The 18170-nt window shown below is 42.1% G+C and overlaps 1 protein-coding gene across 3 annotated transcripts in view; it reads right to left on the bottom strand.

The window, feature by feature from the left end:
* LOC139413808 (pleckstrin homology domain-containing family G member 4B-like) overlaps nucleotides 1-17401 on the bottom strand; it is a 69065-nt gene extending 51664 nt beyond the window's left edge. The window contains exon 1 of one of the 3 annotated variants that reach the window (XM_071161584.1): nucleotides 17053-17401. In XM_071161584.1, coding sequence (XP_071017685.1) covers nucleotides 17053-17055 — 3 coding nt within the window. In that variant the 5' untranslated portion in view covers nucleotides 17056-17401. Of the gene's footprint in view, nucleotides 1-8193; nucleotides 8238-17052 lie in introns of those variants that run through there. The other 2 variants (XM_071161583.1, XM_071161582.1) reach the window with 2 other exon arrangements.
* Nucleotides 17402-18170: the final 769 nt, after the last annotated feature.

The raw sequence follows: 18170 nt of genomic DNA, 5'->3' as shown, positions 1-18170 counted from the left end.
GTTTATACATGTGGGAGCAATGATTCATAAATGGTGAACACAGACTTTATAAATACTGGCAACACTTTACTAGACATCAAGCGTCATAACACGTTATAACACAGTCATAACCATGACATAATATGTCAGAACAGCTGACATAACACTGTCATGACACATATATTTAGACCTGTTGTGACATAAATTGCGTTATTTTATGGCTGTTAATGACAACTACTGTACATAGAGTGGAAAAACCAACAAAACCTACTACGGTAGTAGTGGCTGGTTATGACACCTACATAAGTGTTGAAACCCACAAAACCAACCACACAAGGCAAAACATTCCATTACACCATAGCCTACGTGTCAATGGTATATTTATGTTATATATACAGTACCAGTCAAAATTTGGACTCACCGACTCATTCAAGGGTTTTTTCTTTAATTTAACTATTTTCTACATTGTAGGATAATAGCGAAGACATCAAAACTATAAAATAACACATATGGAATCATGTAGTAACCAAAAAAGTGTTAAACAAATCTAAACATATTTTATATTTGAGATTCTTCAAAGTAGCCACCCTTTGCCTTGATGACAGCTTTGCACACTCTTGGCATTCTCTCAACCAGCTTCATGACCTGGAATATATTTCAATTAACAGGTGTGCCTTGTTAAAAGTTAATTTGTGGAATTTCTTTCCTTCTTAATGCGTTTGAGCCAATCAGTTGTATTGTGACAAGATAGGGGTGGTATACAGAAGACAGCCCTATTTGGTAAAATACCAAGTCCATATTATGGCAACAACAGCTTGAATAAGCAAAGAGAAACAACAGTCCATCATTGCTTTAAGACTTGAAGGTCAGTCAATCTGGAACACTTCAAGTGCAGTCACAACAACCATCAAGCGCTATGATGAAACTGGCTCTCACGAGGACCGACACAGGAAACGAAGACCCAGAGTTACCTCTGCTGCAGAGGATATGTTCATTAGTGTTAACTGTCTCTCATGAGGACCGCCACAGGAAACGAAGACCCAGAGTTACCTCTGCTGCAGAGAACAAGTTCATTAGTGTTACCAGCCTCAAAAATTGCAGCCCAAATAAATGCTTCACATAGTTCAAGAAACACACATCTCATCGTCAACCGTTCAGAGGAGACTGGGTGAATCAGGCCTTCATGGTCGAAATGCTGCAAAGAACCCGCTACTAAAGGCACCAATAAGGAGAAGAGACTTGCTTGGGCCAAGAAACATGAGCAATGGACATTAGACCTGTGGAAATCTGTCCTTTGGTCAAATTTGTCCTTGAGTCCAAATTTGAGATTTTTGGTTCCAACTGCCGTGTCTTTGTGAGACGGAGAGTAGGTGAACGGATGATCTCCACATGTGTGGTTCCCACCATAAAGCAGGGAGTAGGAGGTGTGATGGTGTGGGGGTGCTTTGCTGGTGACACTCTCTGTGATTTATTTAGAATTCAAGGCACACTTAACCAGCATGGCTACCACAGCGTTCTGCAGCAATACGCCATCCCATCTGGCTTGAGCTTAGTGGGACTATCATTTGTTTTTCAACAGGACAATGACACAAAACATCCCCAGGCTGTGCAAAGGCTATTTGACCAAGCAGGAAAGTGATGGAGTGCTGCATCAGATGACCTGGCCTCCACAATCACCTGACCTCAGCCCAATTGAGATGTTTTGGAATGAGTTGGACCGCAGAGTGAAGGAAAGGCAGCAAACCGGGGCTCAACATATGTGGGAACTCCTTCAAGACTGTTGGAAAAGCATTCCAGGTGAAACTGGTTGAGAGAATGCCAAGAGTGTGCAAAGCTGTCATCAAGGCCAAGGGTGGCTACTTTGAAGAATCTCAAATATAAAATATATTTTGATTTGTTTATCGCTTTTTTGGCTAACTAATGTTAATGATTCCATATGTGTAATTTCATAGTTTTGATGTCTTCACTATTGTTTTACAAAGTAGAAAATAGTAAAATAAGGAAAAAACCCTTGAATGATTAGGTGTGTCCAAACTTTTGACTGGTACTGTGTACAGTATATATACAGTTGAAGTCGGAAGTTTACATTCAACAATTTCTAAGATTTTACTGAGATTTTACTGAGTTACAATTCATATAAGGAAATCATGAGGAAATCATAAATTATTTTGGCCCTAATCTATGGATTTCACATGACTGGGCAGGGGTGCAGCCATGGGTGGGCCTGTGAGCTCATAGGCCCACCCAATTGGCAGCCAGTCCCACCCACTGGGGAACCAGGCCCAGCCAATCAGAATTTGTTTTTCCCAAGAAAAATACTTTATTACAGACAGAAATACATATCAAACATCTCCAATCCAAAATCAAATCTAGAGTCGGCTTTATATTCCGCAACAAAGCCTCCTTCACTCACGCCGCCAAACTTACCCTAGTAAAACTGACTATCCTACCGATCCTCGACTTCGGCAATGTCATCTACAAAATAGCGTCCAATTCTCTACTCAGCAAACTGGATGCAGTTTATCACAGTGCCATCCGTTTTTTTAATAAAGCACCTTATACCACCCACCACTGCGACCTGTATGCTCTAGTCGGTTGGTCCTCGCTACATATTCGTCGCCAGACCCACTGGCTCCAGGTTATCTACAAGTCCATGCTAGGTAAAGCTCCGCCTTATCTCAGTTCACTGGTCACGATGGCAACACCCACCCGTAGCACGCGCTCCAGCAGGTGTATCTCACTGATCATCCTTAAAGCCAACACCTCATTTGGCAGCCTTTCCTTCCAGTTCCCTGCTGCCTGTGACTGGAACGAATTGCAAAAATCGCTGAAGTTGGAGACTTTTATCTCCCTCACCAACTTTAAATATCTGCTATCTAAAGCAGCTAACCGATCGCTGCAGCTGTCCATTGTTAAATAGCCCACCCAATTTACCTACCTCATCCCCATACTGTTTTTATTTATTTACTTTTCTGCTCTTTTGCACACCAGTATCTCTACCTGCACATGCCCATCTGATCATTTATCACTCCAGTGTTAATCTGCTAAATTGTAGTTATTTGCCTACCTCCTCATGCCTTTTGACCACAATGTATATAGACTCTTTTTATTATTTTTTTGTACTGTGTTATTGACTTGTTTATTGTTCACTCCATGTGTAACTCTGTGTTGTCTGTTCACACTGCTATGCTTTATCTTGGCCAGGTCGCAGTTGTAAATGAGAACTTGTTCTCAACTAGCCTACCTGGTTATATCAAGGTGGAATAAAAAATACATTTAAAAAAATACACCTCAGCACCCCTCCTCAGACGAACCCGCAGGTGAAGAAGCCGGATGTGGAGGTTCTGTGCTGGCATGGTAACACGTGGGGTGCGTTTGTGAGACCGGTTGGACGTACTGCCAAATTCTCTAAAATGACATAGGAGGCAGCTTATGGTAGAGAAATTAATATTACATTCTCTGGCAACAGTTCTGGTGGACATTCCTGCAGTCAGCATGCAAATTGCATGCTCCCTCAAAACTTGAGACATCTGTGGCATCTGTGACAAAGCGGCCCATTTTAAAGTGACCCTTAATTGTCCTCAGCACAAGGTGCACCTGTGTAATGATCATGCTGTTTAATTAGCTTCTTGATACGCCACACCTGTCAGGTGGATGAATTATCTTGGCACTGCTCACTTATAGGGATGTAAACACATTTCTGCACATAATTTGAGAGAAATAAGATATTTGTGCGTACAGAACATTTCTGGGATTTTTTATTTCAGCTCATGAAACATGGGACCAACACTTTACATATTGCGTTTATATTTTTGCACACATTGATGTCAGACATGTACTTACCCCAATGCTCTGTTGCTGATGACTGGGATGAATGCAGGAGCAGATTTCAGGAGCAGGACAAGGCACCCTCTTTTTGACTGATGACTGGCATAAGGGCATGTATGTGATAGGCCTATCTGGCTTATATGATTTGATGGTAAAAATGCTTCTTAACAGCGTAATAAAGTGTATTTTCTTAGTCTAAGTAAAGTGACACAGGATGGTCATAATGCTTCTTGACCGTGTCAAAGTGTATTTTCTAAAAGTAATTTAAAATGTTATTTAAAAATGACATGCACTACTGTTCAAAAGATTGGGGTCACTTTGAAATGTCCTTGTTTTTGAAAGAAAATCTACATTTTTGTCCATTAAAATAACATAAAATTGATCAGAAATACAGTGTAGACATTGTAATGTTGTAAATTAATATAGTAGCTGGAAACAGCAGATTTTTTTATGGAATATCTACATAGGCGTACAGAGGCCCATTATCAGCAACCATCACTCCTGTGTTCCAATGGCATGTTGTGTTAGCTCATCCAAGTTTATAATTTAAATAGGATAATTGATCATTAGAAAACCCTTTTTCAATTATGTTAGCACAGCTGAAAAATGTTGTTCTTTTTAAAGAAGCAATAAAACTGGTCTTCTTTAGACTAGTTGAGTATCTGGAGAAGCAGCATTTGTGGGTTCGATTACAGGCTCAAAATGGCCAGAAACAAAGTACTTTCTTCTGAAACTTGTCAGACTATTCTTGTTCTAAGTAATGAAGGCTTTTCCAAGAAACTGAAGGTCTCGTAAAACGCTGTGTACTACTCCCTTCACAGAACAGCGCAAACTGTCTCTAAGCAGAATAGAAAGATTAGTGGGAGGCCCCGGTGCACAACTGAGCAAGAGGACAAATACATTAGAGTGTCTAGTTTGAGAAACAGATGCCTCACAAGTTCTCAACTGGCAGCTTCATTAAATAGTACCCACAAAACACCAGTCTCCACAGCAGCAGTGAAGAGGCGACTCCGGGATGCCTTCTAGGCAGAGTTGCAAAGAAAAAGACATATTTCAGACTGGCGAATAAAAATAAAATATTAAGATGGGCAAAAGAACACAGACACTGGACAGAGGAATTCTGCCTAGAAGGCCAGAATCCCGGAGTCGCCTCCTCACTGTTGACGTTGAGACTCGTGACCATATTATGAGATGTGATGACAAGTTATGTCAGCTGTTATGACATTATGACACGGTTATGACCGTGTCATAATGTGTTATGACACTCGGAGTTGAGTAATGTGCTACTTAAATACCTTGTAAATGGTTTATTACGGACCTATAAAATAATATTACATAAGTTCCAACTCTGTGTTGTCAATGAATGAAGCTAGCTAGCTAGCAGGCACATTGACCGCCACATCCAGGCTGTATCACATCCGGCCGTGAGTCCCATAGGGAGGCGCACAATTGGCTCAGCGTTGTCTAGGTTTGGCCGTGGTAGGTCGCCATTATTAATAAGAATTTATTCTTAACTGACTTGCCTAGTTAATTAAGGTCAAATCAAATATAACCTTAAATGGCTACCTCTTTTCATTAACTTCACACCTGGCTAAAATGACCAAATCCTGAAAAGGTACATTTTCAATCCAGACAGGCTGAACTCATTGGCCATTTCGCCTCTCACCCTGACTCATTCCACCTCATGGGTGGCTTGGCTGGTGATATATTCTGGTGAGTGAGACCCCATTGAGCTACAGTAAACATAGCTCCGCAGCTGGATCCAGTTCAGAATGCCTCTTTAAGCCAAGTGCAGTGAGTGGAGGAAGGGAGCTTGGTGTTGTGAGTTCTTTTGTATCCCATTACACTTGACCAACTGCCAGCATGACATGCCAAACAGGCTGGAGCCGTGCGCAGTTCAGCATGACTTCTTCCCAGGGAAAACAATGTCTTTGATGGCTGATGGGTCCGGTATTTGCATATAGGAGCCCTGTCTCAGATGGGGCTATTGGCCTCCGACTACATGCTAAGCATTGGCCAGGCTCATAGCAACTTGTCAGCCCTCTTACTCTAATATCTGATGATTTGTGATTAAATGAAATGTGATGGTATAAGCAACTCAGCAACAAAAACAGATTATGAAAATAGGAAACCCGTTTGACAACAATGACCCCCATACCATAGCATAGGGGAAAGGGGGGTGAGGATGAATTTGTTTGTTGCATTGTTTTCAATATTATTGATGCTATTGCTTTGTATTTCAGTGCTTTCTCTTTCTCATGACTTCTGGCTTATAGCATTTTGGAAACTCCCATTTACACCCTTGCACTATCACTGCCCCACATCATTGTGACAACACATAACAGCTTTACGGTATATTGCTGTATCTAGCTCTATTTCCATATGTAAAAAAAAACCTAAAATGAATAGGGTTACCTCTCCTTCCTGAAAGGCTTTTGAATCACAGACTCAGAGCAAAATATTTAATCAAGCTTGAATCCACAAGCATTATAACGGAGGATGTATCTCAATAGGAATTATTAGCCTCCTCTTCTCGGCTCCTTTACCTGCACTGATGTTACTGAGCTGGTGTAAGCAAATCCTTGTTGGGCATCTACCACATCACTTTCACCTATCTAATGCTTTCAGATCAGTGCAAACGAAGGAGAGGAGACAGGGAGAGGAAAGCACATTACACTATTGGGATTCCCCCTGGTCCACACAGACAGTAGACTACTTCTGAATCCAGCTGACAGCAACATTCCAGTACCGCCTACCCTGCCGCCCACTCAAGTAAGCCCTGCTGTGTGTGTGTGTGTGTGTGTGTGTGTGTGTGTGTGTGTGTGTGTGTGTGTGTGTGTGTGTGTGTGTGTGTGTGTGTGTGTGTGTGTGTGTGTGTGTGTGTGTGCGAGACATCCTGGGGTTTTCCATCTGGCATCTATTGTCCTGTGTATCCAGAGGTTTAACCCTATTCAACACACTCTTGAAGCCTTTCAATCAAAGGTCATTGTTTGTCATGGATTGTCTGTTCTCTGCTGTGGCATCTGTCGTGATGGGTGGGTCTTTGTCCTGTCTATCAGAGGGATGTCCCCTGGGTATTTCACTGAGGTAAGCACTGAAGAGTTAAGCTGAATACTCATACTAACCCCACTAACTGTATTATTTATGATGTGAATTGAGTATATAGTATGCTTATTGGTCATAGTATGGAAATGGTTAGTATGCCAAAAGTTCCCGGATGTCATACTAAGTTCGCCAAAATACTAAGTATACATGCAGTGGACACTATTTCCGTTATTTTAGGGCCCACAATGCAATTCTTCAGAAAATGGGCGTGGCTTCATAACTTTTCAGATTTTAAGAAAAAGAAATAGGCAACCGATGTCGGACGAGAGCGGATACAAATTACGAACCGCATAGCATTACAACAGTATGTACTTTACTGGCATGTTAGCTAACTTTAGTTACCTAATGTTAGTTGGCTACTAATACATCTAAATTGCCAGGCAGTATATTAACTATCTGATATCTAACTAACTACCCAACTTTTTTGACTTGATTATTCACATCATTCTTAGCTAAGTGGTATTGTCATTGTGAGTATCAAGGAACACTGTTAATTCTATCAATCTACTCCGATTTCAGAGCACTCTCGTGCAGAATAACTAATGAATTTACGAACACTCGACAACACCCGTTGAATATGGCCGGTGTCAGTAAACATTGGCAAAAAAAGCATAATTAAATTGTTGCCAGCAGCACAGTTAGTCCAATGCTCTGGATAACATGAAAACAGCCTAACATGCTCTGCTAGGGAGAGTAAAATGGTCAGAGTGAGGTGTTCTCTCATCTGTGTCTGGAAGTAGCTAGCCAACGTTAGCCAGTTAGCTTGGGTGCTTGATTGCCATTGAACGCTCGGATCAACCCTACTCCTCAGCCAGAGCATCCAGTGTGCGCACTGAACGCTTCGAGAGCTAAACACACTCAATCAGACAATGCTCCAAATTTATGAAGGCACAGAGCACACTCTGGCACTACAGATTGAATTTACGAACACATCTGAAATCGTAAAATGTTTAGCTAGTCATTTGTTATGCTAACAAGCTACTTGGTAGGTTGCAAAGCAACAGCATCAACTTCCGATAGGCAGACGAAGCTCTGGTACGCTCAACTGAAATGATGTAGTAGGGATGCACTGATATGACCAATATGATCCAATATTTTCCTTGCCAAAAAAAACACAATACTGATACTGATAACCGATATATAACATTATTGCAACCATTACATTTTTCTAGTACAGTTAAATAGTTGAAACACACACACACTGAGCAAGTTATTTGGTTTGCATTTACGTATGTCCCCATTTCCAGTGAAACATAATCAAAACCTATTTCTTTCACTTACTTGCTGTGCTGTTTCGTTGTTCATTTGTTCAGTTTCAACCAGGATTTCATTGTACATGTTAAGCAGTGACGTTTTAGCTGTCTGTCTGTGGCCTCTCTTCCTCGGTGCGCATTGTCACTGTGTCCGTTTCCATCTTGTCCAGCTATGTCTATAACATTTAACGTAAACCCTGTTTCTTCTCTGCATCTATGTAGCGGTCCTTGTACCTAGCATCGAGCATGGTGGCGCCACAGTGAGAATGCCACCGAATCGCTTGTTCAAAGTTAACCTGATAGTCTGTGTTGGCATTTTTGTTGAGCAGGCATTTCAAAGCCATGACAGATGCAGTTGAGCTTATTTCTCGAGACAGTTGTTCGAATGGAGCTAGGATTGTTTATGTTTCCAAGTTTCAAATATGTTCTCAAATGCCATTGAAATGGCAGCAGTGGTATGAGAACCAGCACATTCTTGAGCATGCAATACGGCTTTCCTCAGTGTGAAATCCTCATCGACCCACTGTGCTGTCAGACTCATAATGCTCATGGGGCTGATATCGCTGGTCCAAATGTCAGTCGTGAAGCTAATAGCAGTGACTCTCATGGATGTGAGTTTCAACAATACTGTGTAACTCCGGTAGGGCAACATCTGAAAAATATCCCCTACTTGGTAGTGTGTACCGGTGCTCGACCAGTCAGTGAAAGCCAACATCATCCACGACAGAGAACGGTTGATTGTCAACGGCAATGAATGCCATTATCTTGGCGTTAATGGGTTTCATTTTTGAGTTGTCTAGCTGAAATTGTCTTACTCTTTCAAATGACTGCTCGACTTGTTGACTGCTCGATCCACACAGCAGACATTGTGGGCTAGGTTAGGAATGCTGTGTTGCACGTGTAGCGCTATATTTTTCATGGCGTCTTTACGTCATATTATGTTATATAGGTATGCACGTCAGCTTTGACATTCGTTTATAGTCCTCTTTCTAGCCCCCCTCACTCTACCTACTCTTTCTTTCTCTCTACATACCCCCCCCCCCTCTCACTGACTACCTCTCTCTCTCTCTCTCTCTACCTCCCTCCCTCCTTCTACTGCCTTGGGCACTGGTCAACGAAGGCAGGACTGCTCTTGGATTTCATCGGCTATGTAAACAACCTGTCAAGGTGTGTGTCACGCCATGTGTAGACTGGCAGTGCTTAACCCTGTAATCAGCAGCAAGGTCAAAAGCTTAAAGGCATGTAAAACAAATGCAAATGTCCGTAGTGTAAAGATCATCTCTGACCTCCAACCAAATGACCCCCTATCCCTTTGTGCGACATGCCATGGGCTCATGATTTCAAGAACTAATCATAACATTTTTCCACAAACCCTCGTGAGGGATGGACAGGAAAGTCCATAGCCCCTCTGGGGTAAAGACCACAACCCTAACCACTACGCAGGGAAAGTAGGCTATAAACTCTCCAATGCTCCAAGGAATGTCACTTTTGATTAGAAGTGATGGTTTGTGGTTTTAGAGAAAGAGCAGTGAACCATTTGTAAACTCTAGTGACTCAACATGCTTGTCTGGCCAGACAGACAGGTAGACAGCAAATCCCAGATGACACATCTACCCAAAACCACATTATTGTGTCTGTGTGGACACAAGGTGGTGGGCAGGACAATTCCACATTGTTCCCAAAACAAGCGATAGATAAAATAACCGTTAGACAGATCATATAACTGAAACGCAATTTCAGTTTCAATGTATTTAATTTCTTTAACTAGGCAAGTCGGTTAAAAACAAATTCTTATTTACAATGATGGCCTACCCCGGCCGATGCTGGGCCAATTGTGCACTGCCCTATGGGACTCCCAATCATAGCCAGTTGTGATACAGCCTGGAATTGAACCAGGGTCTGTAGTGACACCTCTAGCACAGAGATGTTTTGCTTTAGACTGCTGCGCAACTCGGGAGCCCTACTCGGGGTGTATGGCTCATTTTCGAGTTATGCACTTTGTGTCACTTGTGCCGTATCCCTCATGTATCAGCATTTAGAGCAACTTAGGACAGTACGATATACAGTAAATAGGCTGTAAAGAGGGCAAGATACTTGTTTTAGCGAAGACCTGTATAATACGTGGGCAGCACATTTGCAAATAAACTAAGAACAAACTGCTTTAAGGTATAAGAAGGTCTGTATTTCAAGCTTTCAATGTGCAACAACTCTTTCCCTGTTCCCAGCATGCTCCCTGTTCCCAGCATGTTCCCCCACCCCCTCCTTTCTTTCTCTTTTTCCTCATTTCTTCAGGAGAGGGCTACTCTCGTTGGTTGTTGGGACAGTACTGTCTTTGTCTGAGGCCCTGTTGTAAAACCACGGCTCAGGGCTTTGGCAAAGGGGCACACAATTGAACTAAGCCATTTTAAATTATTTTAAAGCTGATAAAGAAGGCCCCCAACAAGACAAGTCCCTGCATGCATCCACCCACCCATCCATCCATCCATCTATCTAGCTTTACCGAAGTCTTGTATGTTGTGTTGCTAGCAAATGGATTTGGCCTACTGTATACAGCACTAGTTTTAATTAACAAGCCTCTAAGACTCTCCGGCAGTGTTAGGGGTGTCTGATGTTTTGTTTGTCTTTGTCCTCGGAAGGGCCACTATTAAAAACAGGTGCCTGTGGGTGTGCTGTGATTCAAGGGAAAATACAAATGATCTGAATCTTGAGTTACAGATGAATAAAATACATTAAGCACTATACTGTATTGTGCCATGCCTCTGAGGACAATGGCCAAAAGCGACAATGCTTATGATTTAAATGAAAAATCCTTAATAGTTTGACATTGCATTGTTAATTCCTCCTTTCCTTGAATATCTTGAAATGCTTTGCTAGGTAAAAGTTCAAGTTTAACCTAGCTTTCATCTATCGAATCATATTGATATATAATTTGAAAGAAGGAAGGATTATTTAAAGTTTTGAAAGTGAGCCCCTGCATCCTTACGCCTCAACCCCTTCACCAATGCCTGGTGAAGTTGCACACCTGTGGAACTGGTTCACATGCCAATTCTGGCAACCCAACCCAAAGAAAAATATCCTATTGTGAGAGGAACAGCAGGCAGCTTTTAAAAATATATATGTTTTTCATATCTGGGCAATTCCACGCTTACAGAATTACTCTGAGACTCCGATTCCTTTACCACGAAATTGTTCATGTGTTTTTTTTTCCGGGCATTTTTTCGACAGCTGAATACTGACGACCCACTTATCATGAAAAAAACGCTGTATTTTTTTCATCTCCAAGCTATTCTCTGAGCTTTCTTTCTGAGAAAAACATCAGGAAAAATACTTGTTTTTTTTGTTTTTGGGGAGTTGTAAGTAATGGTTCCCAGAGTACCCTTCACCTAGTTAAATAGGCCAAAGCGTTGGACACAGCGCTAATAGGGGTAGTCTTAGCCCGTAAGGCATCCCATTTACTCTTTGCACTCCAGGTATCACAGTGAATGATTTTGCCTTCAGTAAACACTGAGTGTGGAGACACTGGTGGGTGGTATATGTGTATGTTTATGTGGGTGAACGGCACTGACAGTTGCTGTGTTTTTTTCTTGTTCTCTGCTAATGCCAAGAACTCTCTGCGGCTAAAAGGTGGGCGAGCTGTGAAGTGCATTTGGCTGGCTACAACAGTTCTATTATCACAAGACGGAGAGCACAGGATTCATGGGGATCCATTACACCACATTAACTTAAAACTGGGATAGACAGCAATAATTCAACAATCTCTGAAAGTATACCAATAACAGCTTTTCACACTCTTGGCATTCTCTCAAACAGATTCACGAGGAATGCTTTTCCAACAGTCTTGAAGGAGTTCCCACATATGCTGAGCACTAGTTGGCTGCTTTCCCTTCACTCTGTGGTCCAACTCATCCCAAACCACCTCAATTGGGTTGAGGTCGGGTGATTGTGGAGGCCAGGTCATCTGATACAGCACTCCATCATCCTCCTTCTTGGTCAAATAGCCCTTACACAGCCTGGAGGTGTGTTGGGTCATTGTCCTATTGAAAAACAAATTATAGTACCACTAAGCGCAAACCAGATGGGACGGCTTATTGCTGCAGAAGGCTGTGGTAGCCATGCTGGTTAAGTGTGCCTTGAATTCTAAATAAATCCCAGACAGTGCCACCAGCAAAGCACCCCCACACCATCACACCTTCCCCTCCATGCTTCACAGTGAGAACCACACATGTGGAGATCATCCGTTCACCCACTCTGCATCTCACAGAGACATGGCGGTTGTAACCAAAAATCATATATTTTGACTCATTAGACCAAAGGACAGATATCCACCAGTCTAATGTCAATTTTTGGTGTTTCTTGGCCTCAATCCAGTCTCTTCTTCTAATTTGTGTCCTTTAGTAGTGGTTTCTTTGCAGCAATTTGACCATGAAGGCCTGATTCACTAAGTCTCCTCTGAACAGTTGACATTGACATGTGTCTGTTACTTGAACTCTTGTGAAGCATTTATTTAGGCACTCTTATTTTAAATGCATTCCAGGTGACTACCTCAAGAAGCTGGTTGAGAGAATGCCAAGAGTGTGCAAAGCTGTCATCAAGGCAAAGGGTGGCTACTTTGAAGAATCAAAAAATACAAAATATATTTTGATTTGTTTATCACTTTTATGGTTACTTAATGATTCCATATGTGTTATTTCATAGTTTTGATGTCTTCACTATTATTCTACAATGTAGAAAATAGTACAAATAAAGAAATACCCTTGAATGAGTAGGTGTGTCCAAACTTTTGACTGGTACTGTATGTTGAATAGGACTTATAAAAGCCAATAAATTAACCTTGTTATTGTAAAATAAATATGCTGTAGGCTATGCAGAGACGTGTTTAGGTCCACTCAAGTCTATTAGCTGTAGTTACATACTGAAGATCCGAGACCAGATGACACTCAAAACAGGGCATGACCCGGACCCAACAGAAAAGTTAGAATTTTGGACCCAGATCTATGAAGACCTTGAGTCACAATACATGTGTTGGTCTCATCGTTTCACTTCGGATTTATTTTTAAAAAAAAATTTTCACCTTTAATTAACCAGGTAGGCTAATTGAGAACAAGTTCTCATTTGCAACTGCGACCTGGCTAGGATAAAGCAAAGCAGTGTGACACAGACAACAACACAGAGTTATACATGGAGTACACAATAAACAAGTCAATGACACAGTAGAAAAAATAAAGTATATATACAGTGTGTGCAAAAGGCATGAGGTAGGGAATAAATAGGCCATAGGAGCGAATAGTTACAATTTAGCAGATTAACACTGGAGTGATAAATGAGCAGGTGATGATGTGCAAGTAGAGATACTGGTGTGCAATCGAGAAGAAAAGTAAATCAAATAAAAACAGTATGGGGATAAGGTAGGTAGATTGGGTGGGCTATTTACCGATGGACTATGTACAGCTGCAGCGATCGGTTAGCTGCTCAGATAGTTGATGTGTAAAGTTAGTGAGGGAAATAAAAGTCCCAACTTCAGTGATTTTTGTAATTAGTTCCAGTCACTTGCAGCAGAGAACTGGAAGGAAAGGCGACCAAATGAGGTGTTGGCTTTGGGGATGATCAGTGAGATATACCTGCTGGAGCGCGTGCTACGGGTGGGTGTTGCCATCGTGACCAGTGAACTGAGATAAGGCAGAGCTTTACCTAGCATGGACTTGTAGATGACCTGGAGCCAGTGGGTCTGACGACGAATATGTAGCGAGGGCCAGCCGACTAGAGCATACAGGTCGCAGTGGTGGGTTGAATACTGTGATTTGGTAACAAAACGGATGGCACTGTGATAGACTGCATCCAGTTTGCTGAGTAGAGTATTGGAAGCTATTTTGTAGATGACATCGCTGAAGTCGAGGATCGGTAAGATAGTCCATCCAGGGTGGTGATGCTAGTCGGGCGGGCAGGTGTGGGCAGCGAACGGTTGAAAAACATGCATAGTGTTTAAGAGAAGTTGGAGGCCACGGAAGGAGTGTTGTATGGCATTGAAGCTCATTTGGTGGTTAGTTAGCACAGTGTCCAAGGAAGGGCCAGAAGTTTACAGAATGGTGTCGTCTGCGTAGAGGTGGATCAGGGAATCGCCTGCAGCAAGAGCGACATCATTGATATATACAGAGAAAAGAGTCGGCCCGAGAATTTAACCCTGTGGTACCCCCATAGAGACTGCCAGAGACCCAGACAATACGTCCTCCGATTTGACACAATGAACTCTGTCTGTAAAGTAGTTGGTGAACCAGGCGAGGCAGTCATTAGAAAAACCAAGGCAATTTGCTTTATTATGGATGAAAGTCGATTTTTGGGTGCATTAATTCCACGTGGTTATAGGGTTAATTCCGTGTGGTTGCAGGGTTAAAATAGAAACAACTCAAAGGGTTAAATTTAGGCATTTATTTCAAGTTTAAGGTTAGGGCTATGGTTTGGGGAAGGCTTAAAACAAATTATTTAAAACAATGCGCTGTCTCCATCATGTATCATCATGTACTCTTCCTGCTTGCCTAGAGCCTTGTGAACTGCTGTGGCGCAATGGTCAAAGCAGCATGCTCTAGTGCCAAGCAGCATGCTCTAGTGCCAAGCAGCATGCTCTAGTGCCAAGTCTCAAGAGTTGGTGCCCAGTGTTGTGTCATTGTTTTCTTGTTTTTGTTTGTTTTTGGGGGGGTTGAGCACCAAGGAAGGCATATATCGACGTCCTCAAGACCTTTTCAAACATCCGAAATAGAAGACTGTTTCTATTGACCAGGCTGGATTAATGCCTAAGGAACTGAATTTCAATGTGTCCTATATGTGTTTGAAGTAAAAATAAAAAATAAAAAAAGTGAATCCAAAATAAACTAGCAGTGTTATTAATAGTGTTTTTATTGAAACATTCAGTGAAAGTTTTAAAGAAGTTATTCCAATACCTCTTAATAAAAGAGATCCCAGGAAATCTTGGATAAGACGTGGAGAGACGTGTTCAGCTGTCAATAAACATTTGTTGACTTTGAACTGTTGAGAATTGGTCCAAAAGAGCTGCTCAGGCCCTGGGGTTGATCATTTACATGAAGTTTGAATAAAGTTTGAATCCCATGACAAACCCTTTTGGCGTGGCGTCCCAAATCCAATCTGTTCGGCATCAGACCACCAAGTTGTGTTTGACTGGTGCACACATGCTGATGTGGCATCTAGACCCAAGGAAGTTTGATAGGAATTTTTATATTTTCTTAGTCAATCGTTTACTTGACATGGTGATTTGTCATGTATTGAACAAACAGACAAGTAAGTAGTGAATGTATAACAGCATTGAGCTTTAAAAAAAAATGGGAAATGGAAAACCAGAACAGGCACAGTATGGTAATCGAATAATTTCAACTGATAGGATAACAGATGTAAATCAGGTGGGCCGAACGTGACGATAGCGTCAGACACAGTGTAGGACGTTCTAAGAACATTGCAGCCATACAGTCACACAATTTCCCAAGGAACGTTTTGAGCTGTAGCACCTGTGAGTGAAGCCTACATTAGATGTGTAACTAAGGGACAAACCATGGAAAGGAAGATACAGGGGTATGTCTAGAGCTGCTACCTCCCACTCAAGGTTGCAGGGAAGTTACTGTAACATTCAACGATGCAAACTGAAAGTGGAACAGATATTTCATGTATGGTATCACTTGGCTTGGGATTCAATCAACCCTGCAGTGCCAAACACTGGAGGCGGATCAAATGAACATGCACTGCAAAACAATGCACGTTATAAGCTATGCAAATGATCAGACGTCATACTTTTTGCTTTGAGAATGCGTTGAAAACAATCATCGTCTGCAGCTTTTGTTTACTCAGATTCCAGGATTTTGGCACATGTTTGATTGACTCCAATCTCAGCGCTGGTCCACTAAAGCTATCCGCTATGTCTTCCTCCTTCCAACATTATAGAGCCAAAAACATCTCCAGAAAAAGTTAAAAAGGCCACATCCTTCCAAAACCCCATTCATGTCTCAGTGGTCGCACCACTTTCGGCTTCTTCATGTGGTTGAACCGCTGTCATTAATTAGTCCTCATTGTTACCAGGATTAGTCCCCAACAGACAGAAAGGACTCTGTGGGGTTCTGGGCCGGACTTTGACAGAGTTTATAGAAGCAGCTCACTGAACTGAAGAATCACATTATTCCAAAATGCAAAGCACTCTGCGTTGTATACTGCCCAGTGTGAGAAATACTCCTGCTTAGCCCCTATACTGTCATTGGTTATCCCGTTGATGAGTGCAATTCATATCAATTCAATTCGAATCAAAGGGCTTAAGTTTTGCCGTTGCCACATAACAAAGACACGGTACTGCAGCTTCTTTTCTCTCTCTTAAGTAGTGGAGGACACCTGAGGGGCTTGAGATGATGTGTTCAGTTAGCTGCATGAAATAGTGTCCCTAACAACATACAGTACATTGTGCTTTTGGGACAATACATGTAATATGTGTAACTGTTTTAGGAGACCGAAATTGGTAAATACTTGTAGTGAGTGTTCACTTATGTCTTTCAGATGATACGTTTTTAATCAACATTATCAAGGTGATACAAAAACACAGCACCTGCTGCGGTAGTAGGCTAACTTGCTTTGCTATTCATCTATGAAATCCACACTGTACTCTATATCTTAGTTTGCCAACAGTATGCTTTGAATAATAAAATGCATACAGAACACTCTCCATTCATGCATTAGAGAAGAAGCCACTGAGAAAGACAACACGGACTCGTTCAAACCCGCAGGTTATTGACTCAGTAGGTCAGTGGAGCACCACAACTCATAGACCTGGAGAAGTACTGTAACATGAGACAACTGAAACAAAAGCACATGACAGCCCAATAGAAAAAGTGCCTTTCATTACCATCTTTCTGACAGTATCTCTTCTATCCCGCTGAATTTTTCTTCACATTTTTCTTTATAATCCAGTCCAGATAAATTCCATTTGACTCCAGAGAGAGAGGGGTCTTCTTGCCATGTTTCTCAATAGCTAAGTTCCTGCCATCAATAAAGGAAGGTCCACATGACAGTTAGTGGTCTGCGACCCAGAATAAGAAGGAAAACTCCCATTCGTTAGTGGCTTTCCCGTTTCAGTGAGTTGAGCTCAGAGCTGTGAAGTGTCTAGCTGCCTATTGCTTCACTGGCTCAACGTTTCAGCTTCTCTGGCAGCACTGTGTTTTGGAGCAAGTGGGAGCGCAGGAGAAAGAGGGAGCAAGAGAAAATGCCTGAGAAGGGGGAGGAGAAAATGCCTGAGAAGGGGGAGGAGAAAAGCTTTCTCTTTCAGAAGAAAATCCCTCTAGGCTTTTCAGGCTTTTTCTCAGAGGAAGCAGTAGCTTCAGACCAGTGTGGGATTCTCTTTCGCTCTCGCTCTCTCTCTCTTTCTTACACACAAACACAGGCCCACGCACGCACGCACGCACACACGCACACACGCACACACGCACACGCCACACACACACACACGCACACACGCACACACACACACACGCACACGCACACACACACGCACAGGTGCTCAGACACACACTTGAAAGCTTTTTTCCATTTTGGATCTCAATAAAGTATTAAAATGAGTGTGTGTCTGTATTGAGATCTAAAGTGAAATGAGTATTCAAATATCGACTTACACATACATACACAAACCCTTCCATACACTCTTCCCCACACTCAATAACAACACACACTACCGTTGATATCGCCTCCTTCTATAGCGGCCCCCTTCTGTCTATTTTAATCATTAAGGCTTTGGGAGGGTAGCTTCATAGCTTAGTCCCCTTTAGAGTCTCCTCTTTTTACTGGATATTGGCTGCTGCAGGCTTAAACTGCCTGCCAAATGGCACCCTATTCCCTAAATAATGTATAACTTTTTACCAGGGTCCATAGGGCTAGAGACAAAAGTAGTGCACTAAATAGGGAATAGGGTGATTTTTAGGACGCACCCTCTTTAATTTCCTCTGCACAGAGCCTCTGCTCTATGAGACT

The sequence above is a fragment of the Oncorhynchus clarkii genome, chromosome 7 (genome assembly GCF_045791955.1).
Source record: "Oncorhynchus clarkii lewisi isolate Uvic-CL-2024 chromosome 7, UVic_Ocla_1.0, whole genome shotgun sequence".
NCBI classification, from domain to species: domain Eukaryota; kingdom Metazoa; phylum Chordata; class Actinopteri; order Salmoniformes; family Salmonidae; genus Oncorhynchus; species Oncorhynchus clarkii.
This window is presented reverse-complemented; position numbering and strand designations above follow the sequence as displayed.